Here is a 27900-nt window from a genome sequence, read left to right as displayed (position 1 = left end):
GATTATCTCCCCTTGTAAGGGGGCTTGGCCCTTCATTTTGACAATTTAAACTTCCCTTCACCCAAGGATGCTTTGTACCAACTTTGGTCAAAATTGGCTCAGTGGTTCTTAAGAAGAAGTTGAAAATGTGAAAAGTTTACAGACGGGCAACAGTTGATCAGAAAAGCTCACCTGAGCTTTCAGCTCAGGTGAACTAAAAACTTTATGCTTTTATTTAAAAATTGCAGCTTTTTTGTCCTTTTACCGGTAATATTTAATTGACCTTCCATTAAATTATCACAGGCAAACACTTTAAAACAAATAAAGCTGGATACAGTATTCACAATAAGATATTGATTTCAGTGAGAATCATATGTATCATCATAATCATAATGTGAATCATAATACTCATAATAAATGAAAAATACACAAGAATTGTGGTTGTAAACAATTTAATGTACATGTAAATACAAGACAGAATTGTACGACAGATATTTAGTCAAGTCTTTAAGAAAACAATGTAATCAAAACAACAAAGAGCACAGGAAAGCAGTAACCAATCACAGCCATCATCAGAAGAGCAGTACTTAACCAATCACAGCCATCATCAGGAAATCAATGACCAATCAGATGTAAGAATTCTCTCAACATACTGTCATCATGTTCCTTGGGACAGTACCTTACCACAGGGCTATCAACAGAAAAAAAGAAACTTCATAGACTAGTTCATATTATATGCATAAAATTATATCATGTACCCTTTAAATAGCAGATCAAAATACATTTAAAGGTGAACAGCTGCATTGCTTAAAAAAGAATTCTGCATATCATTGAACCAATTTTACGTCTTCTGTTTTTAAATCTACAAGATATACATATACAGGGTGTTTCAGAAAACATGCAAGCATTTTGATTGATTAAATTTTACTGGTGTTTCAACCAATACCATGCACCAACATATCAAATTAAAAGTCACAATTTCAAGATTTATTCTTATGAAAATAAAGTTAATCTGGCAAATAGATAATGAATTACAAAAAAAAAAAAACTTGTAAAATTTCACTTAGTTACAAAATATGTTATAAATGGCATCATTTTTGTTGAATGAATAAATCTATCCGATGCAAGAAAGTTCTCATTACTAGTGCAAAGAGTCTGTTGGTAATTAATCAGGTCTCATTTTTTGAACCATTTTGAGTTTTGTATATGGACAGACAGAGATAATCTACAGAGTATAATGGCATTCTGCTTGGTCTTTTGAAATAATTCCATTTAGTATGCTTTTGATATATTACATATATACAATAAACAAGTGTATAATGAACTTACACTTACAGCAAAGAGATTGTCATACTTGTAGTTATAAAACATATTTATGGACTTATTTGGATATAACGAATAATGTTTATAACAAATCACTTTTCTATAAGCATGCATGTTTTAGTGTAACTAAAAATTATATGCATCAGTAAGCATGGTTTGCTCCCTCCTCCAATTTAAAAAAAAATTCTTGTTTTAAGAAAGACCATATTCTACGGATATACAAGAATTAAAGCAAAATTTATTTCCTCTACTGAATTTTAAAAAGAAACATGATGTGTTTGTGAAACACTGAAGCCCCTCTATGGCAGCTCATGGCCAAAGTTAAAGTTTTTCAGAGGTAGGTCCAAACTCCAAGGTCAAGGTTATGAAGTCATAAATGTTGTTACAAAAAGAAAGGTCTTTTTACAAGGATATATAAGTGAAAATTGAAAGCTCTAGCACCAACTGTTCTTAATGTTTGATGTATGGCCAAGGTTCAAGTTTTGCATATGTAGGTCAAACCCAAGGTCAAAGTCATGAGGTCAAAATGTTGGTAGCCAAAGAAAGGTCATACAAATTAATGTGAAATATAAAAGCCCTGGCATCAAATGTTCAAAAGCTATGACCAAGGTTTAAATTTTATCAAAAGTAGGTCAAAGTCCAAGGCCAAGGTAATGAGGTCAAAATTTTGGTATTAACAGAAAGGACTTGTGGCAAGGAATATGCATGTAAAATATGAAACCCCAACATGAACTGTCCAAAAGTTATGGCTAAGGTTAGAGTTTTTGCAGACAAGCAGACAGAAGAACAGACCAAAATCTACATGTATATGCCCCCACCCCAATCTCAGATTATGGGGGCATAAAAAATTCACTTTGTTTGGCAAAATAACATGCATTTATTAATGCCACTATGCAAAGGATAACATATTCTGTACTTCATGTCTACAGTTTTCTCTAAACTCATAAAAGTATATACCATAAAATTTACCTTAATAAATATATGGGTAGGTAACATCTTCTGTAGAGTGGGGTCTATTGGTTCAGGGTATCGAAGAAGAGTAAAGTTTATTTTTGGTAAATTAACATGACCTGCCACCAAAGGAAACAAGTTGTACTTTAATTCATACGGCACCCCTGGCAGCACTCGGAAGTGAAACTACAACAAAGTTTATTCACTATAAAAGAATTCCAGACAGAAAATCTGTTTTTTAAAATCATAAAATATTTTAGAAAACTTGGTTTACCAAGAATCACTAGGGCCTATTAGAAACAATCAACTATCAAATTACAGAACAGGCAAAGTTTCAAAGTATGTTTTAGCTGTTGTTTGCTAAAAAAAAAATTATCAAACGGTAAGAATTCAGTTAACATCAATGACTTTCACCTCTTTGTTTCCTGAGAACATGAAACAGTCGTTGGTGTCCATGGTAAGTTCTATCTCCTGTGGGTACGGTGTACGATTATGGAGTATGTATGATAATGGTAGAAGGGACTTAACCCCGCCATAGGCTGGGAGTCTTAACTCCACGGACAAGGGAATGTACTCTGTATTGACAGTAGGCAGCGGGAACATGGTGTCCACAAACGGAGTGTCCTCCCCTGTTTTCCTGTATTAAAAGGTATATGTAAAATGATAATAAGCTGACTTATAAAAGAACTGGACAGTACAACAAATACTACGTACAAAGTACATACAAATACAATAAAAAGAAACATTTAAGAAAATATTCCAAGTCAAACATACATGTACTGCTGTTTGTAAATGTACAGAATTTAAAGATGATATCCTAGTAACCTAATGAAGAAACAGATCTCAAGATCAAAATAAATCTTTATTTACCGTCTCCATGAAATTGAGTATGTTCCCAAGGACACCGCTGATGGAGTGGGGTTAATGGCCATCAGACAGATGCATTCAGTGGCACACTCTGATTTATTCAAAGACACTGAAACAAGACAAGAATAAATGCTGAAAAAATAGATGGACTTAAACAAGACTAACCTGTGCAACTTATATTTCAAATACAAGCTTCTGCATGATCCATAATGTACAAAATCAAGACCTAACATGTTTAACAAAGGTCCACTTACCATTTTGCAGCTGTGACTGTGTAGTTTTATCTACATGAGAAATGCTGGATGTCTGAAATATATAAAATACTGGTAAAGATCCATACTTCAATGGTATTTCTTCTATTCTGAATGTTATACTCTATTCATTGCCTCTTTAGCATAACAGGATATCATTGAACGACCAGTCTGGGAGACTAGGTGACATCTTCATGCATCCAAGACGGTCCTTATCTCACCACAAAAAAGCAAGAAGATGACATCTCTACTTGTACAGGGCTATCCTTATCTCAACATACTATGGAGATCCTTATCTCAACAGACTATGGAGGTGACAGATATTTCTATTGTTTAGAGGTCACCAGACTACAGAGATTACTGTAGTGGTACCCTGACTCACCAGACTGAGGTGACTAATTGTCAGTGTCTCTAGTGCTATCCTAACTCACCAGATTGAGGTGACTAGTTGATATCTCTATTTTGTACCCTTACTCACCAGATTGGGGTGACTAGTTGATATCTCTATTTTGTACCCTTACTCAACAGATTGGGGTGACTAGTTGATATCTCTATTTTGTAACCTTACTCACCAGACTGAGGTGACTAATTGTCAGTATCTCCAGTGTTATCCTAAGTCTTCCAGATTCAGGTGACTAGTAAATATCTCTATTGTCTTTAGTACAAACAAAAACTCACCAGATTGAGGTGACTAGTTGATATCTCTATTTTGTACCCTTACTCACCAGATTGAGGTGACTAGTTGATATCTCTATTTTGTACCCTTACTCAACAGATTGAGGTGACTAGTTGATATCTCTATTTTGTACCCTTACTCACCAGATTGGGGTGACTAGTTGATATCTCTATTTTGTACCCTTACTCAACAGATTGAGGTGACTAGTTGATATCTCTATTTTGTACCCTTACTCACCAGATTGAGGTGACTAGTTGATATTTCTATTGTCTCTAGTTCTACCTTAACTCACCAGATTGAGGCGACTAGTTGATATCTCTATTGTCCATGGTGAGGTACAATTCAGTTCTGGACTAAGTAAAAATGGCTCCTGAATCTGCACAGTATCCAGTGCCTCAAACTAAAGCAGATAAAAGACATGAGATAAATTATTGAAAACTGCAGGTAAATGATGCATAAATTTACAGTATGTATTCCTTTTTAAGTGATGAATTGAATCAAAAAATTTTAACATAATACATATTACATATGTACTGGTACATGTATACATGTACATACATGTAGGAACAATGATTAAAGGTTTTGCATCATTAAATGGAAGCAAAGGTATGATAGAAAATAAATTACTACAATTGATAAGACATTGAAGCAAGTCTTTATTAAAAGTGATATACACATCTAAAAAATCTACTTCTTACAATGTTTAAGGGAAGGTAATATTAAAATGTACACTGTTTTGACCATTTTGGTTGTTGATGTTGCTTTGTATAAGAGATGTGTGTTGTTTTCTCTGAATTACAGACATAATACATATCACATATGTACTGGTACATGTATACATGTACATACTGTGGTGTTTTGTCTGTATTACAGACTGTGTGGTGTTTGCTCTGTATTGGATTCTGTGTGGTGTTTTTTCTGTATTAGACACTGTGTGGTGTTTTCTCTGTATTAGAGACTGTGTGGTGTTTTCTCTGTATTAGAGAATTTGTGGTGTTTTCTCTGTATTAGAGACTTTGTGGTGTTTTCTCTGTATTAGAGACTTTGTGGTGATTTCTCTGTATTACAGACTGTATGGTGTTTTCTCTGTATTAGGGACTGTGTGGTGTTTTCTCTGTATTAGAGACTGTCTGGTGTTTTATCTGTATTAGGGACTGTGTTGTGTTTTCTATGTATTAGAGACTGTGTAGTGTTTTATCTGTGTTAGGGACTGTGTGGTGTTTTCTCTGTATTAGAGACTGTGTGGTGTTTTCTCTGTATTAGAGACTGTGTGGTGTTTTCTCTGTATTAGAGACTTTGTGGTGTTTTCTCTGTATTAGAGACTTTGTGGTGTTTTCTCTGTATTACAGACTGTGTGGTGTTTGCTCTGTATTGGAGACTGTATGGTGTTTGCTCTGTATTAGACACTGTGTGGTGTTTTCTCTGTATTGGAGACTGTGTGGTGTTTTCTCTGTATTAGAGAAATTGTGGTGTTTTGTCTGTATTAGAGACTTTGTGGTGTTTTCTCTGTATTAGGGACTGTGTGGTGTTTTCTCTGTTTTAGAGACTGTGTGGTGTTTTTTCTGTATAAGAGACTTTGTGGTATTTTTTCTGTTTTAGAGACTGTATGGTGTTTTCTCTGTATTAGGGACTGTGTGGTGTTCTCTCTGTATTAGAGACCATGTGGTGTATTCTATGTATTATAGACTGTGTGGTGTTTTACCTTCATGGAGAGCAGCTTGACAGAGACCTCAAAAGGGTTGACCGTATTGAGTGAAATCTCCTCCTCCTTCTGACAAGAACACGTCACTGGGCCTTGTTTGGTTGTTATGGAAACCTCATACTCTACCTATTGGAACATACAAGACCAATGTCAATACAGCCTTCATTTGGTATAGCCAGATAGAGCTGTTTTAATAGATATACTCCCTCTATAATCCATTTTCTCACATTATAGTTACCTTAAAACACACAGTACGTGTTCCAGTTTGTAAGTTTTTTATGTACAGCTTTCTGGTGCACTATCAAAAAAAATTACGAGGGTTATATATTTCGATCTTAAATTAGGCTTTATGAGCAGAAAATATTAACAATACTGCTTACAATACTCCTAAAAAGAGGCTTATTCATTTCAATTTAGTAAAATTCTAAATTCTTATTCCCAGCTGAGTCCTTGCTTAATTCCCTTTAAAGAAATATTCAAAATCTACATTGAATACTCTACTCTCATATTACATGCATTTCCACAGTTGACTATAAAAATTCATTATTTGCTTTTGTGTCAAATTTGAATATAGAATTTCTTGATGAGCAAGTTTCCATTAAAATTTAACTCTTCAGAATTGAAGTTCTGCACATACATGCACAATATGAATATGAACGCTTTTCATGAAGCTTTGAAAAAATGAATAAAGTAAATATGACACAAAAAATATATTCTACCCTCCCTCACACATTATTTGAAAATTCAGTTTTTCTGCATTACTGACAAGTTCATGAATCCCAACCTCCAGCTCATCAAACTAAATCTTTCACAGCGAAGGTAAACTACTGCTGGCAGACAATTAAACTGTGTTTGGAGACTGTAATGTTCTTGTAACATTCTCACCTTTCCCCCTTTTGAGATGGTCCCTATGTCTATATTGTTGATTCTGTTGACAGTTTTTCCATCAAATTCTGGTTTATCCAAACACATGTGTACTGTAACATAGGACAGATATGTAATACAGGTAATAATCCAAACACATGTGTACTGTAACATAGGACAGACATGTAATAATCCAAACACAAGTGTACTGTAACATAGGACAGACATGTAATAATCCAAACACATGTGTACTGTAACATAGGACAGACATGTAATAATCCAAACACATGTGAACTGTAACATAGGACAGACATGTAATAATCCAAACACATGTGTACTGTAACATAGGACAGATATGTAATACAGGTAATTATCCAAACACATGTGTACTGTAACATAGGACAGACATGTAATAATCCAAACACATGTGTACTGTAACGTAGGACAGACATGTAATAATCCAAACACAAGTGTACTGTAACATAGGACAGACATGTAATAATCCAAACACATGTGTACTGTAACGTAGGACAGACATGTAATAATCCAAACACAAGTGTACTGTAACATAGGACAGACATGTAATAATCCAAACACATATGTACTGTAACATAGGACAGACATGTAATACAGGTAATAATCCAAACACATGTGTACTGTAACATAGGACAGATATGTAATACATATGTAATCCATGTTTCTTGTTCTTAAGAGCTTGCAATTAATCACATGAAGAATTGAATGTTACTATATGTGCTATATTAAGATAAATCCAATTCCTTACATTTTGATTTGAAACCAATCTAAATCTTATCAGTACAAGAATACATTAACAACTAGAATTGACCCGACAGAACTAATACCCTGAAGAAAGCACACAACTTATGTACATGTAGTATATCATGAAAACTCTGTCTTACTTGTTTGGTCTGTAACGGTTGTAGAAGAATCTTCTTTGATGCCAAAGGACAATCTACAATAAATCATGTAATAAACAGGTAGATCTACACAAAAAAAACTGTAAAAGTTTAAATTGTACATTTGCATATCAACATGTATATCTACATGTACCAATGCCCTGACACAGTTACTCTATATCTATATTAATGCATCTAACATGACCTGAAATTGTTAGTCTATATATCTACAATATATATATTTAAATTTTCAAATTTCTTTTTCTGAGATAAAACTATAAATAATAAAAAAAAAACTCATTTCTTCATGAAGCTATCGGTTCATCAATAGGTTCATTGCACATGAAAAAAATTGTGTGGAAGGAGGGAGAAAGAGAGAGAAGTGGATGGGGCTTGGAGCACATAATTTACACAATCATCAAAATATAAGGAATTACTATCTGGTTTTTTTAGTTTTATGATGATCAAGCAATTCACTTGCATGATAATTTGCATAAATGCCAAAGGCTAATTACTTGATCACAGCATAAAACAAAAACAAAAAAAAAATAGACAGATATTCCTTAAATATACATGAATCTGTAGTTATGTATAATGTAGTTAATCTATATGTACTACTGACCTGACATTGTTGATGTCCACATCCTCTGCATTGTTGACATCCAGTGACAGTGAGTAGAATTCATTCAGGAGACATGGCGGCTGATGATTTAGGTCAAGGTCAACCTTAGCTGTCCTTGGTAAAACTCTGTTACCAAGGTATCAGAGAAATAAAATATGGGAAGAAATTAACAAAGGTTCATGTAAGAACAGGGATAAGCTGTCCTTATAGAAAAAACTTTGTGATAAAAGTGTCAGAAATTACAATACAGGGGAGAATCAACAAAGGTTAAATGTTGAAACAGAACTGTTAACAAATCAAGAGGCCCAAGGGCCTTAACAGTCACCTGAGTATGATACAACAATTTAAAGGATGCATAGAGTATAAAATGAACTGAAAGGTGAAACTTTGTTGCCAAAAAGCAAGAAAAATAGGGTGATCATGATCAACAAAATAATTGGTCTTAATATTCATTAACAGTTTATAAATTATGTTCTATAAATCTGATCCCCATTTATCACTATCACCATACAGTATATTAACAAATTATCATTGCTTCTGTACTATTTCAATCCTTTGTTGAAATTTCTTACATTGGCCTCTCTTGGTCCTTGATGAACATTTAATAAGACAAGTTATTTTTGTCTCATTTTTATTTATCTACTACTTACAAGTCTATCTGATCATTAAAACTATGAAAGTACTTTTTGTATTATACAATAAAAGTTTTTGCATAATTATCTTATTCTATTTACCTTTCAAGTACATTATTTACAGTGATAAATTATCAAAAGTAAATGGCAAAGGGGAATAACTCCTCTCAGTAGAATACAAAATAATAGAGCCCTGGCCAGGACCAGAACACTTGACCAAATGGTCCAGATGTTCAAAAATCTGGTAAAAATAATCTTCCTTATTAAAACTTTTACTCTTTTTGCCTCTGATATGCCCAGGTGCGGAGAAGATTTTTAAAGAAATAATGCATTTTTACTACAGATTCACTATATTATCAATAGAGCCCCCCCCCCCCCCAACACCAGAGCTTCTGACCCTGGGACCATAAGTTTGCTCATCATAACTAATCACTTTGTTTATCTGCTTAACACCAAGGAGCAAACAGGATTATTTAATAGAATTAATGCATTTTTACTATATTATCAAGAGCCCCACCCTCACACCAGCACATCTGACCCAGGGGTCATGAAATTCACTACTCTGGAAGAAGCACTCTTGCTCATCATAACTATACACTTAGCTTCATTGCTTTTTTAACCAGAAGCAGAAAGGAATATTTTCAAATAAATTTTGCTTTTTCACTTTATAATCAATAGAAGCCCTCTCCCCCCCCCCCCCCCCCCAGAACCCTTAAATCTGGGGTCATAAAATTCACAATTTTGGAAGAGGCATCCTTGCCTATCATAACAATGTACTTAGTTTGTTTAAACAATACCCAGGGGCAGAGAAAAGGATTTTCAAAGAAATAATTCACTTTCACTACAGGATCTATATAGCCCCACCCTAGCACCAGAACTCCTGTCCCCAGGGCCATGAATTTCACAATTTTGGAAGAGGCATCATTGCTTATCATAACAATGTACTTAGTTTGTTTGAATAATACCCAGGGACAGAGAAAAAGATTTTTAAAGAATTAAAACATTTTCACATTAAATCAATAGAGCCCCGCTCTAACACCAGAACCCCTGATCCAGGAGCCACGAATTTCACAATTTCGGAAGAGGCATCCTTGCTTATCAAAACTATGTATTTAATTTGTTTCAATAATACCCAGGAGCAGAGAAGTAGATTTTCAAAGAATTAAGGCATTTTCACTATATAATCAATAGAGCCCCGCCCTAACACCAGAACCCCTGCCCCTGGGGCCATGAAATTCATAATTTTGAAAGAGGCACTCTTGCTCATCCTAACTATGTACTTAGTTACTTTATTTAATACCCAGGAGCAGAGAAGAAGATTTTCAAAGAATTAATGCATTTTCACTATATAATCAACAGAGCCCCGCCCTAACACCAGAACCCCTGCCCCTGGGGCCATGAAATTCACAATTTTGGAAGAGGCACTCTTGCTCATCCTAACTATGTACTTAGTTACTTTATTTAATACCCAGGAGCAGAGAAGAAGACTTTCAATGAATTAATGCATTTTCACTATATAATCAATAGAGCCCCTCCCTAACACCAGAACCCCTGACCCTGGGGCCATGAAATTCACAATTTTGGAAGAGGCACTTTTGCTTATCATAACTATGTACTTAGTTACTGTAGTTAATACCCAGGAGCAGAGAAGAAGATTTTCAAAGAAGTAATGCATTTTCACTATATAATCAATAGAGCCCCGCCCTAACACCAGAACCCCTGACCCTGGGGCCATGAATTTCACAATTTTGGAAGAGGCACTCTTACTCATCATAACTTGACTGGGTATTAGTTTATTTAATACCCAGGAGCAGAGAAGAAGATTTTCAAAGAAATAATGCACTTTCACTATATAATCTATATAACCCGTCCCCGGGGCCATGAATTTCACAATTTTGGTAGAGGGGTCAATGCTTATTACAATCATGCCAACAGTTTGACTGCTTGATGTCCAGGAGTAAAGAAGAAGATTTTTAAAGATTGCATTAATTTTGGTGGTTTTAGCCCCACCCCTCAGGCCCCAGGGGGGCAGGGATCATGAAATTCACAGTTTTTGTTCCCCTTCACCCATAGATGCTATATGCCAAATTTGGTTGAAATTGGTTGAGCGGTTTCAGAGAAGAAGCTAAAAATGTTCAAATGTTAACGCACATCGCACGACGACGGACAAAAACTGATAGCAATAGGTCACCTGAGTGACTCAGGTGACCTAAAAAGTGTTTTAAAATCTCTTGGGTAAAACAACTAAAGTATATGTACTTTCCAATTATTTCATAATTTTGGCAAACATGAGAAAAATTTGTTGCTTTAACAATGCATTGCTACATGAATGGTTTAAAACCCCTGGTTTCATATAAGTCTCACCATACTTTATTATACAAATGTACTACTTGTTCTATGTCATTTATTTAGTGAGACATACCTAGTTTTAGGTCGGACTCCAACGCACTCCCAGTGGATGTCCTCCTGCTTTGTGTGGGGTTTGTTTATCACTGGTAAGGAGGTAAAGGGCGAGACCAAAGCATCCCCTCCCCCTCCCATCCACCTCAGCAAGGCACACCTCCCTGTCTCTGACCCTAGTTCTAGGACCATAGAGGTCACCTACAGACATACAGGGAGAGTCACATTATGTAGAAAAGGGTCAATAAAGTGTTCTTAATATATTCTCAAAAAAAACCCATGATGTTAAGCTACTTAAAAGATTTAATGGCACTCAGTAGAATAACTGCTTGATAACACATGCATTTCAGTACTGATAACCTTGAAAATAAAGCACATACATGTATGATACATTATAATCATTAGAACATAAAGAGTTCAGTCACACATCATTACACTATTCATACATCAAAGAGGGATTGTTTTACACAGTTACCTCGATCTGTGAATTGATGTCATCCTTGACGGGTAGGAAAGAGAAGGTATAGAGCTTGGTTTTCTTAGGAACCAGGTACAAGTCCTTGTCTGTGAAATCTCCATCAGATACGGCAGATATTCCATGTCCATCCACAACCTTACAGTAATCATTATAGATCTGATTGTTCAGCTGAATCGAGAGTTTGGAAAAACGGACCGGAAACTGACAATTAGCTCTGTAAATAGACATGTTAAGTTTCCTGTCAGTTTGTTATCAAATGTTTAACAAGTACAATTACATTTTAAGTTAAAAATAGAAAGCCAAAGACATGTCAACACAAATCTACTATCATATTGTTGATAAAGAACTGAAAAATACAGAAATCTTAAATGAAATCATGTATTCTATAAGTCCAAGTCTATGAGATAGCCATAAATGACTTAAGTTAATTTCAAAAGAAATGATTTCAATGGAGCCAAACCTTAATCTTACATGAATTCCATATGATGGGCCAAATTACTTACCGGAAGGTCAGTATATTGTTCATTATACAGTATACATTGTACAGTATATTATTTTCAATCAGTGCCAGACAGTAACATTCTGTGAAATGTTTCCTTTAGATCTTTAATTCAAAGAATTCTAACTACTGTATAAAAATCTTTAAGAAACTGCTATTAAAGCCTAAAGGATGTTTTTTGAAAGAATAAATTTTTCAACATGGCAAAAGTCAATTATCATTCTTCAATTCACTAAGCTCTGTTTAGCAACCAGGCAATTATAGTCCTCTTTAAAAGCAAAATGATCAATTATTTCACTGAAATACCACAGTATTCTGGAGGTTAGACATAGTGTTACACATGTACATAGACTTACCTGATGTAAATCTGTAACTCCACTTCACTGTCAGCTGCAAATGTTTCTGATGTAAACATAGCCTTACATTCCACTGAAAATAAAATTAACATATAAAATATGTATAGTTTGTCTTTATTCCTACAAAATTCTTCTATCTCTTCTTATCTTTTCTTATTTCACAACAACCCATACATACATATGTAACATAGGGCACTTTTAGACTTTTTACTCATTAGGTGGTCTTTGGCAAAACACATAAAGCATTTAATATGTCAGACTTTCAGAATTTTTTTTTACCAAATGGTACAATAGTTTGTACGTCCATCGTGAAAACACATGGTGACTCAGTTGAGGTCTGCCAGAGACGGCGAGCCTCCTCCACACACTCGGAATCTAACCCTGGCTCAGCCTCAGGCTGGTCATTCTGTATGGACAGAAAAAATTCAGACTAATTTCATAATGTTATAAAACAAAGGTTTTATAGCAGATTATGAACAAGAGGCCCATGGGCCACAACGCTCACCTGAGTCAATATGGCCCTGCTGTTCTTCGTCAGCAGATTTCTTCTCCTATATATTCATATATAAAGCTCTGATCGCCTGTTCTAGGCATCCCCTCCCCCAAGGTGCCATGTTTTGAATGAAATTGAATATAATCCTTTTGAGGATGCTTCTATCTTCATATACCGGTAATTAACCATGATTTTTCTGCTCTTTAAAACAGAATTTTAAAGATGTAAAAAGGGGTGGGGGGTGGGGTGGGGGGGGGGTGGGGGTTTGAATGTGCACTACCTGAGGAAACTTCCATATCAATATGACTGATCAAGGCTTTGTTGTTCTTGAGATTAAAGAAGATTTTTAAAGATTTTTTCTATATATTCCTATGTAAATCTTTCATCCCCCATTGTGGCCCCACCCTACCCCTGAGGTAATGATTTGAACAAAATTGAATTTACACAACCTGAGGATGATTCCATATCAATATGATTAATTGTGACTTTGTTGTTCTTGAGAAAAAGATTTTTTTCTATATATTCCTATATAAAACTTTGATTCCTCATTGTGGCCCCACCCTACCCCTGGGGGTCATGATTTGAACAAACTTGATTCTATGCTACCTGAGGATTGATTCCATATCAATATGACTAATTGTGGCTTTGTTGTTCTTGAGAAGAAGATTTTTAAAGATTTTCCCTATATATTCCTATGTAAAACTTTGATCCCCCATTGTGGCCCCACCCTACCCCTGGGGGTCATGATCTGAACAAACTTTAATCTACACTACCTGAGGATGATTCCATATCAATTTGACTAATTGTGACTTTGTTGTTCTTGAGAAGAAGATTTTTAAAGATTTTCCCTATATATTCCTATGTAAAACTTTGATCCCCCATTGTGGCCCCACCCTACCCCCGGGGGTCATGATCTGAACAAACTTTAATCTACACTACCTGAGGATGATTCCATATCAATACGACTAATTGTGACTTTGTTGTTCTTGAGAAGAAGATTTTTAAAGATTTTCCCTATATATTCCTATGTAAAACTTTGATCCCCCATTGTGGCCCCACCCTACCCACGGGGGTCATGATTTGAACAAATTTTAATCTACACTACCTGAGGATGATTCCACATCAATATGACTAATTGTGGCTTTGTTGTTCTTGAGAAGAAGATTTTTAAAGATTTTCCCTATATATTCCTATGTAAAACTTTGATCCCCCATTGTGGCCCCACCCTACCCCCGGGGGTCATGATCTGAACAAACTTGAATCTACACTACCTGAGGATGATTCCACATCAATATGACTAATTGTGGCTTTGTTGTTCTTGAGAAGAAGATTTTTAAAGATTTTCCCTATATATTCCTATGTAAAACTTTGATCCCCCATTGTGGCCCCACCCTATCCCCGGGGGTCATGATTTGAACAAAATTGAATCTACACTACTTGAGAATGATTCCATATCAATATGACTAATTGTGGCTTTGTTGTTCTTGAGAAGAAGATTTTTAAAGATTTTCCCTATATATTCCTATGTAAAACTTTGATCCCCCAATGTGGCCCCACCCTACACCCAGGGGTCATGATTTGAATAAACTTGAATCTACACTATGTAATGAAGGTTTCACATAAGTATAAACTTTTCTGGCTCAATGGTTCTTGAGAAGAAGATTTTTAAAAGATGACACCAAATTTTCACCAATTCTTAATTATCTCCCCTTGGAAGAGGGTGTGGCCCTTCATTTGAACAAACTTGAACCCCCTTCACCCAAGGATGCTTTGTGGCAAGTTTGGTTAAAATTGGCCCAGTGGTTCTGGAGAAGAAGTCAAAAATGTGAAAAGTTTACAGACGGACGGACAGACGGACAGACAGACGGACTACAGACAAAATGTGATCAGAAAAGCTCACTTGAGCTTTCAGCTCAGGTGAGCTAAAAATGATATCAAACAGGGCACAATGAGTTTTTTTTTAATATTTCTTTCAAAAGTGTTTTTTTTTAACTTACAAATTTAGCCAGTGATAGAAGGTGAATGACAATTTTGCAAAAGTGACCTTTAGGTCTATTTAAGATCTTAACCTGTGTTTTCACCCAATCACCACCTTTCCACTATTCTGGTTTTTACAGCAAGTAGAAAATCAATTTCATTTCCAAAGTTCACCATAGAAAAGTTAAGTTAGAAAGAAAGTAAAGTCAACAAAGTAAAACATTTCAAACTCTGATGCTTCAGATTTCTTACATTCATGACTCTAGTCAGGTTCATCTGAATTCTTGTTTTCTCTTCATCACTGAGTTTGACATCTGGTAAAAGGTCAAGGACAAGTCAATGCCAAATATCACACAAATATTACTTTACAATACCAATGCACACGTGCACGTCTTTATGCTTTTTTACTCGACCAAGATCCTGATAAATAACATTTATTTGTAAGCTATGCATAAGGATACATGTTCACATACGTACTGATTCAAAATACCTGTACTTGTATTCTAGTGTCATTTCTTTTATTCATTTACATGGATTTAAATCAACTGATTTGTTACATCTAAACCTGATTGTTAGCAGTTTTAGATACCAGTAATACTTAATAATCATACATTAACTATGGATTATATAAAATAATCTTTTGACTCTAAGAGAAGGATACATGGTCCCACAAGTTCCAGACAGACAGACACATAGTCCTGGACTTTAGCGGTCAAGTAGGCACACTTCAGGGAGATGTCCAGAATTGAGGTCAGGAGGGACCACCAACGCTCCCCGCGGTAATCCCATGTCACCTTGTTCAACAACCTACAGCAATTAGTGAGAATATCAGCTGAGTGTAATGACTAACAATACAATGTATAAAACAAAAAGAAGATAGCAGAAAAAAACAGTTGACTTTCTTTTCTGTAATGTATAAATATCACTGTGTCTTTGTGTCTGAGTAAAACTTCTTTAAACTCCTGTGGTTGCTCAATCTATACAGATATATTATGAATATTACTCTGTGTTACAAAAATTGATGTGCATGATAATCCAACAATGCAAGCCACGTGTTTTATGTCCATTTCATTTCCACAAACCAGTGGACATCTACTGCAAAATTCACTTTCTCTTGATCGAATCACAATATTAAGCGATGCCAAATTCATCTTGAGCAATGAAATCACTCTGTAGCAGTTTACATGGCAGCATGCATAATATAATCATATTCACTATCATTGCAGATAAAATAGATCCTGAAGAACAGAGGCTAGTATAATTTTTAAATACTTAACATTAAAATGACTGGGGTTTGCAAGGAGATTTTGTGTGAATAAGCTTTAGAACCAAAGTTGACACAAAACTGTAGCTGATGATGATAATCTATTGTAGTCAAAACAATCTACACATATATGTCAGAGGAATTTCCCTAGAGACTTACTATGTCATTCTCATGAGACTTTGTGCCTTATTTTAATATGTGATTTTTTCCCTTGAAATTCATCTATTGTTTCAAGTGTGAGTTAATCTTCTTAAAATGTATACGTACCTGAGTGGCTCGTTTTCATATGCATGAATTATTCCCTTTTGAGGCTTACATGTTGCTCCACATGACACATGAAACTTAAATGTCTTTGTGCATCATTGATACATTGTACTTGCTTGAGTTTTCTCCCTTAAAGCTAACATGAGCGCTTTGTTGTTAAATGTGTGTGTCAGTCCTCTTCAATTATATGTGTCCTTGAGTGCCTTACCATCACTTTTGTGATTACTTCTCTTAAGATTTACACAAGTGCCTTCCATCTTAATGTGATTTATTCCTCTTGAGACTTACATGAGTGCCTTATTGTTACATGTTTGAGTTATTCCCCTTTTGACTTACATGAGTGCCTTATTGTAATCTTTCAACTTACATGAGTGCCTTAATGTTATCTTTAGACTTACATGATCGCCTTATTGTAATCTTTAGACTTACATGAGTGCCTTGTTGTAATCTATAGATTTACATGAGTGCCATATTGTTACATGTTTGAGTTATTCCCCTTTTGACTTACATGAGTGCCTTATTGCAATCTTTAGACTTACATGAGTGCCTTATTGTAATCTTTAGACTGACATGAGTGCCTTATTGTTACATGCTTGAGTTATTCCCCTTTTGACTTATTGAAATTCTTTAGACTTACATGAATGCCTTAATGTAATGTTTAGACTTACATGAGTGCCTTACTGTTACATGCTTGAGTCATTCCCCTTTTGACTTATTGTAATTCTTTAGACTTACATGAATGCCTTATTGTAATCTTTAGACTTACATGAGTACCTTATTATTACATGCTTGAGTTATTCCCCTTTTGACTTATTGTAATCTTTCCACTAACATGAGTGCCTTATTGCAATCTTTAGACTTACATGAGTGCCTAATTGTAATCTTTAGACTAACATGAGTGCCTTATTGTAATCTCTTTACTTACATGAGTGCCTAATTGTAATCTTAAGACTTACAAGAGTGCCTTATTGCAATCTTTAGACTTACATGAGTGCCTTATTGTAATCTTTAGACTTACATGAGTGCCTTATTGTAATCTTTAGACTTACATGAGCGCCTTATTGTAATCTTTAGACTTGAGTGCCTTATTGATACATGTTTGAGTTATTCCCTTTTAGACTTACATGAGTGCCTTATTGTAATCTTTAGACTTACATGAGTGCCTTGTTGTAATCTTCAGACTTACATGCGTGTCCTATTGTAATCTTTAGACTTACATGAGTGCTGTATTGTAATCTTTAGACTAACATGAGTGCCTTACTGTAATCTTTAGACTTACATGAGTGCCTTATTGTTACATGCTTGAGTTATTCCCCTTTTGACTTATTGTAATCTTTTAACTTACATGAGCGCCTTATTGTAATCTTTTGACTTACATGTATTGAGTGCCTTATTGTAATCTTTAGACTTACGTGAGTGCCTTATTGTAATCTTTAGACTTTCATGAGTGCCTCATTGTAATCTTTAGACTTACATGAGCACCCTATTGTAATCTTTACTTACATGAGAGCCTTATTGTAATCTTTAGACCAACATGTGCACTTTATTGTAATCCTAATACTTACTTGAGCATCTTATTGTAATCTTTAGACTTACATAAGCACTTTATTGTAATCTTTAGACTTACATGAGTGCCTTAGTGTAATCTTTAGACTTACATGAGCACCCTATTGATACATGTTTGAATTATTCCCCTTTAGACTTACATGAGTGCCTTATTGTAATCTTTGGCATGATAGTACTCTTCTCCCATCTGTACCACTGTAAAAAAAATCTTGTCAGGAATGCAGAACAATGATTATCATACCTTCGTGTTAAATACTGAAATCTGATTGATTTAGAGGCATTAACCAATTTTCAATGTTACCCTTAGCACTAGCAACACACTTGGCAACAAAACAAAAAGATTAGCAGAGATTTTTAAGAGGTCATAAGGGACCTGTATTCTGCCCATCTCCAATGGTAAAAAGTGTGTGTTTTTCCCAATTTCATAAAAGAAAATTCCCAAAAGAGGATTTAAAACATTAACAAATATCGCTAAAAAAAAATGTCAGAACTCAGTAACTTGCATATCAGGATTGGCGTTCAAAAGAATGTCTAAATTGCATGCTCCAAAAACAGATTAACAGACTGTAACATAAGTCGATAAATACCTTACAAATAAAAACACTCTCATTTGAACTTACTTAGAAAAATGTCCAAAACATGCATTATGTATGCAATATCAATTTTATCATTAAGTAAACATAACATTATGACATGTCTGTCACTTCCAAATCATTTTATCATAGCATATGCTCAATATGTAAAATATCTTCATAATATTGTACATGTACTTCTGAAACTTACTCAGATATCGCTTCATACGGGGAGATTTGTATTTTTTGAATTGTGCCACAGCACTGCTGAGTAGAGGAATAATCAACCACTGAAAGAGAACCATACAAGACTTGTAAACCTATCTATCAAACATTTATCTACTGACCATTCTGAAAAATGCTAATTTCAGTATAAATTCAAAGTATACAATTAATTTAGAAATCAGAAGTAATTTATTTATTTTTCCATCACACTTGACTTACAGAGTGGTCCACTTTGACTTCTAAACTCTGGAGAGCAAGAATTCCATCTCTTTCTCTCTGCAAATCTGGAGGCTCAATGCCTAGAAATCAAAGTTTGGTTTAAAATTGTGTTGAAAATGTTGAAAAAAAAATGGTTTAAAACTATGCTGAAAACATGGAGGACAATTTTCTTCTAAACTATGTTAGAAACATAGAGAATACTTTTGTTTAAATCTGTGTTAGAAACATGGAGAATGCTGACTTACTGTAACAGATAACTGACTTATATTTGTTTAAGACTGTGACAGATAACTGACTTATTGTGACAGATTACTGACTTACTTTTGTTTAAGACTGTGACAGATAATTGACTTACTTTTGTGTTAGACTGTGACAAATGACTTACATGACAGATAACTGACTTACTTTTGTGAAAGACTGTGACAGATAACTGACTTACTTTTGTGTTAGACTGTGACAGATAACTGACTTACTTTTGTGTTAGATTGTGACAAATGCCTTAAGTGACAGATAACTAACTTTTGTGTAAGACTGTGACAGATAATTAACTTACTCTGATGTCCCTGTCTCCAGGGTCTCTGTCCATAAAAGTCAAGGTTACTGAGGCTCTCCAGGGGGTCAGGCTGAAACACCACATTCAGGGGCTACAACAGGAGGAAAGGTTATTAAATTACTGTAGATTACATTTACATGTATCTGTTAGGTAGACTGTTTGATATGGTTCACATGTTTATCATATTAAGTCATCATCTTAAAGAATTTATCAACTCAGTGTATGGTTGAAACATTATATCATTCAGAAAGCCCTTGGAGCATATTACATTTTATTGATACACCTTGTCAGGTTGTGATTCTTTAAGAGGCTCAAGTTTATAATTTGACTAACTGTAAACCTACTACATGTACTGCAAACCACTTTTTTGCAAGAACTTTTTTGGAGTAATTTTGCAAGACAGGCTGATCACAAATTCTCATTCTCTCATAGATTTTTAATATCATCTAAAAAATTACATCATAGACCTCCACTTTTAATTTTCTTTTCTGAATATATAAGATTCCTAATAACATGTATAAAGTTTTTTCTGAAAATATCAAATGACTTGTTTGACAATGAAGCCAGCCTAGACATTCCTTACAGTTCCAAGAAATAAATGTACAGTGTAGCTACTTCAGGACTTAATACAGGCTGTTTCCTGTTGATGGAGTGATTGATTGTTCCTACACCCCTGTAAACCTTACCTTACAGAGCCCCCCTACAAACATTTACACCTTACCTTACAGAGTCCCCCTACACACCTGTACACCATACCTTACAGAGTCCCCTACACAGCTGTACACCTTACCTTACAGAGCCCCCTACACACCTTTACATGTGTACACCTTACCTTACAGAGTTCCCTACACACCTGTACACCTTACCTTAGAGTCCCCTACACACCTGTACACCTTACCTTACAGCATCTCCTACACAGCTGTACACCTCACCTTAGAGTCTCCTCCACAGCTGTACACCTTACCTTACAGAGTCCCCTACACACCTGTACACCTTACCTTACAGCATCTCCTACACACCTGTACACCTTACCTTACAGAGTTCCCTACACACCTGTACACCTTACCTTACAGAGTCCCCTACACACCTGTACACCATACCTTACAGAGTCCCCTAAACACCTGTACACCTTACCTTACAGAGTTCCCTACACAGCTGTACACCTTACCTTACAGAGCCCCCTACACACCTTTACACCTTACCTTACAGAGTTCCCTACACACCTGTACACCATACCTTACAGAGTCCCCTACACAGCTGTACACCTTACCTTACAGAGCCCCCTACACACCTTTACATGTGTACACCTTACCTTACAGAGTTCCCTACACACCTGTACACCTTACCTTAGAGTCCCCTACACACCTGTACACCTTACCTTACAGCATCTCCTACACAGCTGTACACCTCACCTTAGAGTCTCCTCCACAGCAGTACACCTTACCTTACAGAGTCCCCTACACACCTGTACACCTTACCTTACAGCATCTCCTACACACCTGTACACCTTACCTTACAGAGTTCCCTACACACCTGTACACCTTACCTTACAGAGTCCCCTACACACCTGTACACCATACCTTACAGAGTCCCCTAAACACCTGTACACCTTACCTTACAGAGTTCCCTACACAGCTGTACACCTTACCTTACAGAGCCCCCTACACACCTTTACACCTTACCTTACAGAGTTCCCTACACACCTGTACACCTTACCTTACAGAGTTCCCTACACACCTGTACACCTTACCTTACAGAGCCCCCTACACACCTTTACACCTTACCTTATAGAGTTCCCTACACACCTGTACACCTTACCTTACAGAGTCCCCTACACAGCTGTACACCTTACCTTACAGAGCCCCCTACACACCTTTACACCTTACCTTACAGAGTTCCCTACACACCTGACAATGAAGCCAGCCTAGACATTCCTTACAGTTCCAAGAAATAAATGTACAGTGTAGCTACTTCAGGACTTAATACAGGCTGTTTCCTGTTGATGGAGTGATTGATTGTTCCTACACCCCTGTAAACCTTACCTTACAGAGTCCCCTACACACCTGTACACCTTCCTTACATAGTCCCCTACACACCTTTACACAATACCTTACAGAGTTCCCTACACAGCTGTACACCTTACCTTACAGAGTCCCCCTACACACCTGTACACCTTACCTTACAGAGTTCCCTACACACCTTACCTTACAGAGTCCCCTACACACCTGTACACATTACCTTACAGAGTCCCCTACACAGCTGTACACCTTACCTTACAGAGTCCCCTACACACCTTTACACCATACCTTACAGAGTTCCCTACACACCTGTACACCTTACCTTAGAGTCCCCTACACACCTGTACACCTTACCTTACAGCATCTCCTACACACCTGTACACCCTTACCTTACAGAGTCCCCTACACACCTGTACACATTACCTTACAGAGCCCCCTACACACCTGTAAACCCTTACCTTACAGAGTCCCCTACACAACTGTTTCCTGTTGATGGAGTGGTTTGCTGCCTGTTGGTAGTAGAACCCTGGATGTTGTGTCTGTATTGCTGTCAGGCCAAGTTTAATAGCTTCATCAAAAAGATCCCCAAACACTTGAAACCTGACAAATATATGTATAGTGTACATACATAAAGCCCTGTCTAAACAAGCATAATATGCAAGATTTAAATTAAATTGTCACAGTCATTAAGTTTCTTCTAAAGGCTTTACAAGCCAGAAAATTTTTAATTTTTTTATCCTCCTACAAAATTGTATGATGTTAGAAGACATACTGTTTTGACATCCAAGCACTGTGTTCGAATGCCAACTCTGAACAGCCCACTCTGGACTTGAAGAAGTCAATGTGTTTTCTAAACTGAGCTATAGCATCTAAAGGGGCAGTATGCTGGAACGACAGTCTACAAATCTGGGGGAAAAAACATGACTGTAAAAAATTGCATGTATAAACATGCAGAAATACTTTACCCTTTAACCCAAGAAAAACATAAATGATTAAATTGTTACCAGTCTTTAACATTTTTTATTGACGACAGCTTTTATAGAGTTTTTGACATAGTGTCTCAAAGTCAGGCTGGCACCCTATCTCACCAATGTGAGAAGTGTAGAACATACCTTGTAGCTGATGAAGCCAGCAATTGTTTTTATCTCCAGTAGGTTTGTGTCATGCATCCTAAGATCCAATAGGTGCCCATATGCCTGTTTGTAGTGTCTGAAAAGAATCAATTTTGAATTTATTTCACTTCAGAAATAGCTTGTTAAAATGTATATTAAATATTTCTATTTTTTGCACATGCAGATTTTCTCTTTTGATTATTAAAGCAAAGCAACCTATATTATCCAAAGACATGCATTTTCCCCAAACCGGCTGCAATAGTTTTGGCATATTAAGGGGCAGGAAGATCATACACTAAAGACAAAAATGTACTCAACATACCATAATGTATTTAAAAAACTGAAAACATTAAAACTTACTTCAGTGCCGTATGACTGTCTTGTTTCAGCTCATTAAAGAAAGCAATCTTGAATTGATGCCTGACAAACAGAAGTTGGTGTGTTGTCTTGTTTAGAAAGTCTCGGTGAGATTTAACTTTCCGAGCCTCACCGTGATAATAGCTCTGAGCAAGCTCATAAAACGCATTCTCCAGCCTTCAAAGAAAATTTATTGGTGAATCTTTAAATTAAACTATAGTTACATTTACATACAGTATGTACATTCAATCACTAGACAACTGGCAAGGTTAAGTGCTGTATGCTTTTATCGATAATCTTGACCTTATACACTTAAAATCTGACCATGTGACTTCAAATCTGTTTCACTTTCCCTCTGTTTAAAAATTTTAAGCTGTGCAGTAAACTTGAATTTTTTTTTTGGTGTAGTAAAGGTTCAACATCATCACTAGTCCAATAGCTCAGAGCTACTAAATAATGTCTTGGACAAGAGGAATATTGTTTATGAATAGTCTGGTGGACTAGTAATTTAAAACATTTCTTTTCTGATTTCACAGATTGTAAGATGTTCATGTTGTTAATGAAAGTGAGTAATCTTTAATTAAAGTGTCTAGTTATAAAATTTAAGCAAAAATTTTATCATTAAATATCTATTTTTTTTCCCCTTCAAATTTCTTCAGAAATGTAGAATTGTCCTTTTAATTTTGAAATGTGGTACAGTATAACTGATATTTTTTACATGCTGCTAATTTTTATGAGTTTTAAAAATCAGTAAAATTAAAACGCGTAAAATTTCACTGAAGTAAAAAAATGCCTTGTGTAAATTTTCAACATCGTATGTATGAGAGTAATGCTAATTGCCATTCAGCTCAGTCCCTGGAGGCTATACAATTAGTGCTGCTGGTATTTTTGAGCACTTTTATGTCACATGCTGTTAGTTGTTAAATTCCTTTTCTTAAGTCTTGAGCAATTTTTAAATTATGGGATGTTAGTTGTTAGATTTTAATTATTGAATCAAGAATTATGGAGGGGATACGAAGCTATTTGAAACCAGTATCTACATTACCAAATCCAGACGGATCTTTTAGTGAAACGATTCCTAAAGAGGTGATTAATGCCATAAATAAATTTGTTGCCACAGTTTCCTCTTCTCAAAAAACTCCAAAACGTAATACTGTCGACTAAATCTTGATGATTTGAGTTTTCTCTCTTTGTTTCTGGTTAAATAAAATCAAGGCGAGCACGCGGTTCGAATCAATATTGATACCTAGCAATGTGTATTAAAAAAAAAGGAATAAATGAAGGGCATATGGTATATAAAGGTAAATGAACTAACATACATGTATTATAATTTAATAGATCGTTTTCACAGGGACAATTTCTTCTCTTCTCTTTTTTTTTTTTTTTACATCGGGTTGTCCAGACACATTTATTTGTATATAAACACATTCAACGTGCTAACAATCATTGATCTGGAATTTTACCTCCGATGATTTTAACTTTTACGGACATGCTCAATTCATAAAAAATTAACACCTAAAAATTTAAATCACCCTGTTTGAACCAAAATTCGTAAAAATTTACAGCAGTAAAAATAACCCGTTATACGATATATTTTGTACCTGATGGTGTAGTCTACATGTATGAGGTTTTCAGTATGTGGTATATTTTGTACCTGATGGTGTAGCCTATGAGGTGGTCAGTATGTGGTATATTTTATACCTGATGGTGTAGCCTATGAGGTGATCTGTATGTGGTATATTTTGTGCCTGATGGTGTAGCCTATGAGGTGATCTGTATGTGGTATATTTTGTACATTGTACCTGATGGTGTAGCCTATGAGGTGGTCAGTATGTGGTATATTTTGTGCCTGATGGTGTAGCCTATGAGGTGGTCAGTATGTGGTATATTTTGTACCTGATGATGTAGTCTATGAGGTGGTCAGTATGTGGTATATTTTGTACCTGATGGTGTAGTCTATGAGGTGGTCAGTATGTGGTATATTTTGTGCCTGATGGTGTAGCCTATGAGGTGGTCTGTATGTGGTATATTTTGTACCTGATGGTGTAGCCTATGAGGTGGTCTGTATGTGGTATATTTTGTACCTGATGGTGTAGCCTATGAGGTGGTCTGTATGTGGTAACACATACAACTGTTTAGCTGATAAATCACATGCACTACACAGGGATGCTGCCCTCTCTGCGGCCACCATATCCTCTCCGGGAGGGAGGGGAGCATTTTTCTGTATGAGGACCACTGCCACCTTAGTCCCTCGCCCATGTAAACTGTTTCTGTAAATTTAAAAAAAAAAGTTTTAAAGTCATAAATGTCACATGCATGTACAGTATTTGTAAATACCACTAATTATTATTTTAACTTTTTAATTCAGAGACATGCATTCACTTATGGTTGCCTGTTTGAGACACATGAAATCTGCACTAAGAAATTTGAAATTAGGGGCAAATTTGTTCAATTAGTCTGTGGAAACTTCAGATTTTAAAAAGACAGATTGACAAAATGATATGACCCTAAATCTTTGGGTGTCTTGCTCTTATAGTAAAGTACTCATGAACATTTGAAAACCTTTTGTTGAAAACTGTTTAAGTGAACACTCATAACAAAAGTGTTAAGGGACAGAGGGATCTACAAAAAGATGGACGGACAGTGTGATTCCAGCATTTTCATGTGGGACCTATTAAATAAAAACAGGTGACCAGAAGTCTTTTGCAATGGAAACAGGAGGTATCTTTATCTGACAATTTCTAATGTCATACTGCCTACATTCACTTTTGTGGCACCTCCACTCTGGTGGCATACAGACGTGCATCTGTTTATTTGAAAATATCTACAGCACTCCACTCTAGTGGAAAACCTGTTTACCTAACAACATGAACAATCTCCACTATTTCCTCAAGTCTTTACCTAACAATCTCCACTCTAGTGGCACACTCCATCTGTCTTTCCTTCCACAGGGGCTCGTCCCAATCAAGATCAAAGAAGACAACCACCACAGCAGGAACCAGGGTCAGGTGCTTGTTCATCCAACCAGTCTTCAGGATCCCTTTAGGGATGTACCACTCATACGACTGTCTCTACAAGTACAGACAAATATAGGGATGTACCACTCTAATGACTGTTTCTACAAGTACAGACAAATATAGGGATGTACCACTCATACGACTGTCTCTACAAGTACAGACAAATATAGAGATGTACCACTCAAATGACTGTCTCTACAAGTACAGACAAATATAGGGATGTACCACTCATACGACTGTCTCTACAAGTACAGACAAATATAGAGATGTACCACTCATACGACTGTCTCTACAAGTACAGACAAATATAGAGATGTACCACTCATATGACTGTCTCTACAAGTACAGACAAATATAGGGATGTACCACTCATATGACTGTCTCTACAAGTACAGACAAATACATGTTACACAAATCTGCTTTGCAATGTACATATATTTCACTCCATGAATCTGAGGGAAAGATTATGTTAATTTAACTCTGATCAACGCTTTCACTGGTTAGGTTTTATAACCAAGAAACTATTAACAAGTTATTGTTTCAAATTTCTGGGGGTCTGGGTTAAAATTAATCTTGGTTTGGTAGCACTTTCTTCTTAAATATTTAAATTCAAAATATTTTTAACTTTTTTTGCTTATAAATTGCTAAACCAAACCTTGTTTGTTCTACATTTTGGATATTCATGGTCTCCGGGGAACACCTTGAACTGTAGGGGTACTCTGTCTGACCGTCGATTGTTATAGAATGAGTCCCAGATCAGCTTGTGTATAGCATTGTAAGTGATGTCCAGGCCAGTCAGTCCAACAAGACCAGTTGGTCGGCGCTGAAGCTCAGAAGGAAGTTCACTGGCCCATGACATGATTGAATGATTCTACTATCATAGAAAAAGATCAGTACCATCAAACAAGACATCGCTGTACCTCTCAAGCAGTGGTGTATGTCAGTTCATGGTCTATGTAGGCAGATGCCAGAAAAAATTCAATACAAATCTTAAAAATCACCACAGGTAAGAAAAAAAATTGATTTCCTTTCCCTTTTAAGCAAAGAAATCATCTTGAACAGTAAATTTTAGGCCCCTCCCCCTTTTTGTCTATCTATTCTGCATGAATGTTAAAATGGTATATACGTCAAGAAAAGAAGACTTTCGAAAAAATATTTAACCTGATGTCAGCAGTCCAGCGTCAACTTCATGGCTTCTAGATTTAGTTAAATAGTTTTGTGGAGAAGCTGCTGTCAGCAGTGCTTCGATCAACAAATCGGAAGTTGAATTTATTAATCACTCGTACAAGGAATATTCGCTTTCCCACTCAACGTTCCTTAAAAGAAAAATATTACTGAATATTTACATTTCCAATGTCTTTGTCCGAGATAAAATTACAAATTGTAAAAATACTTTATTTCTACATAAATCTACTGGTTCATCGATAGGCGCGGTTAAAAAAAAATCACGTGCGGGGCGGGACAAATAGAGACAGAAGCGGGGCTATTAGCACGGGAATTTGCAGAATCAGGAGCATGTAAATATAAGGAATAACTGTCAGATTTTTTGGATTCATGACGATGATCAATCGATTGGCTTGCGTGATAATTTTATGCATAAACACCTTCGGCGTTTATGCAAATTATCACGCAAGCCACTCGATTGATCACATCATGAATCCAAAAAATAAGACAGTTATTCCTTAAATGAGTAATTATCATGTTTTTTATATTTATCTAACTAAGAAAACAGATTTTACAATACAC

General features: G+C 35.8%; 1 protein-coding gene across 1 annotated transcript; it reads right to left on the bottom strand.

The window, feature by feature from the left end:
* Positions 1-521: 521 nt before the first annotated feature.
* LOC133191704 (trafficking protein particle complex subunit 11-like) lies at positions 522-27379 on the bottom strand. Its single transcript, XM_061327440.1, has 29 exons — positions 27316-27379; positions 26810-27028; positions 26039-26208; positions 25222-25407; positions 23141-23314; positions 22781-22877; positions 22441-22574; positions 22127-22268; positions 19651-19741; positions 19098-19177; positions 18865-18943; positions 18222-18276; positions 15649-15794; positions 15240-15301; positions 12797-12923; positions 12518-12590; positions 11660-11876; positions 11207-11385; positions 8153-8278; positions 7534-7586; positions 6635-6726; positions 5988-6047; positions 5750-5875; positions 4340-4447; positions 3375-3426; positions 3124-3229; positions 2668-2890; positions 2272-2439; positions 522-670 (listed from the first exon to the last, which is right to left on the bottom strand). The coding sequence occupies exons 2-29, from the start codon at positions 27011-27013 to the stop codon at positions 638-640; spliced, it is 3363 nt and encodes a 1120-aa protein (XP_061183424.1). The 5' UTR covers positions 27014-27028; positions 27316-27379; the 3' UTR covers positions 522-637.
* Positions 27380-27900: the final 521 nt, after the last annotated feature.

Source organism: Saccostrea echinata, unplaced genomic scaffold, assembly GCF_033153115.1.
Source record: "Saccostrea echinata isolate AGI-Se365-2 ecotype Australia unplaced genomic scaffold, CSIRO_AGI_Sech_v1 ptg000024l, whole genome shotgun sequence".
NCBI lineage: Eukaryota > Metazoa > Mollusca > Bivalvia > Ostreida > Ostreidae > Saccostrea > Saccostrea echinata.
This window is presented reverse-complemented; position numbering and strand designations above follow the sequence as displayed.

Excerpts from the sequence above, each read along its gene's own strand:
- LOC133191704 (XM_061327440.1), bottom strand. The coding sequence starts at position 27,013 with ATGTCATGGGCCAGTGAACTTCCTTCTGAGCTTCAGCGCCGACCAACT. Across the intron at positions 12,924-15,239 it reads ACCTGACTAGAGTCATGAAT|AATGACCAGCCTGAGGCTGA; the intron begins GTAAGAAATCTG and ends CTGTCCATACAG. Across the intron at positions 2,891-3,123 it reads TACTCAATTTCATGGAGACG|GAAAACAGGGGAGGACACTC; the intron begins GTAAATAAAGAT and ends CTTTTAATACAG.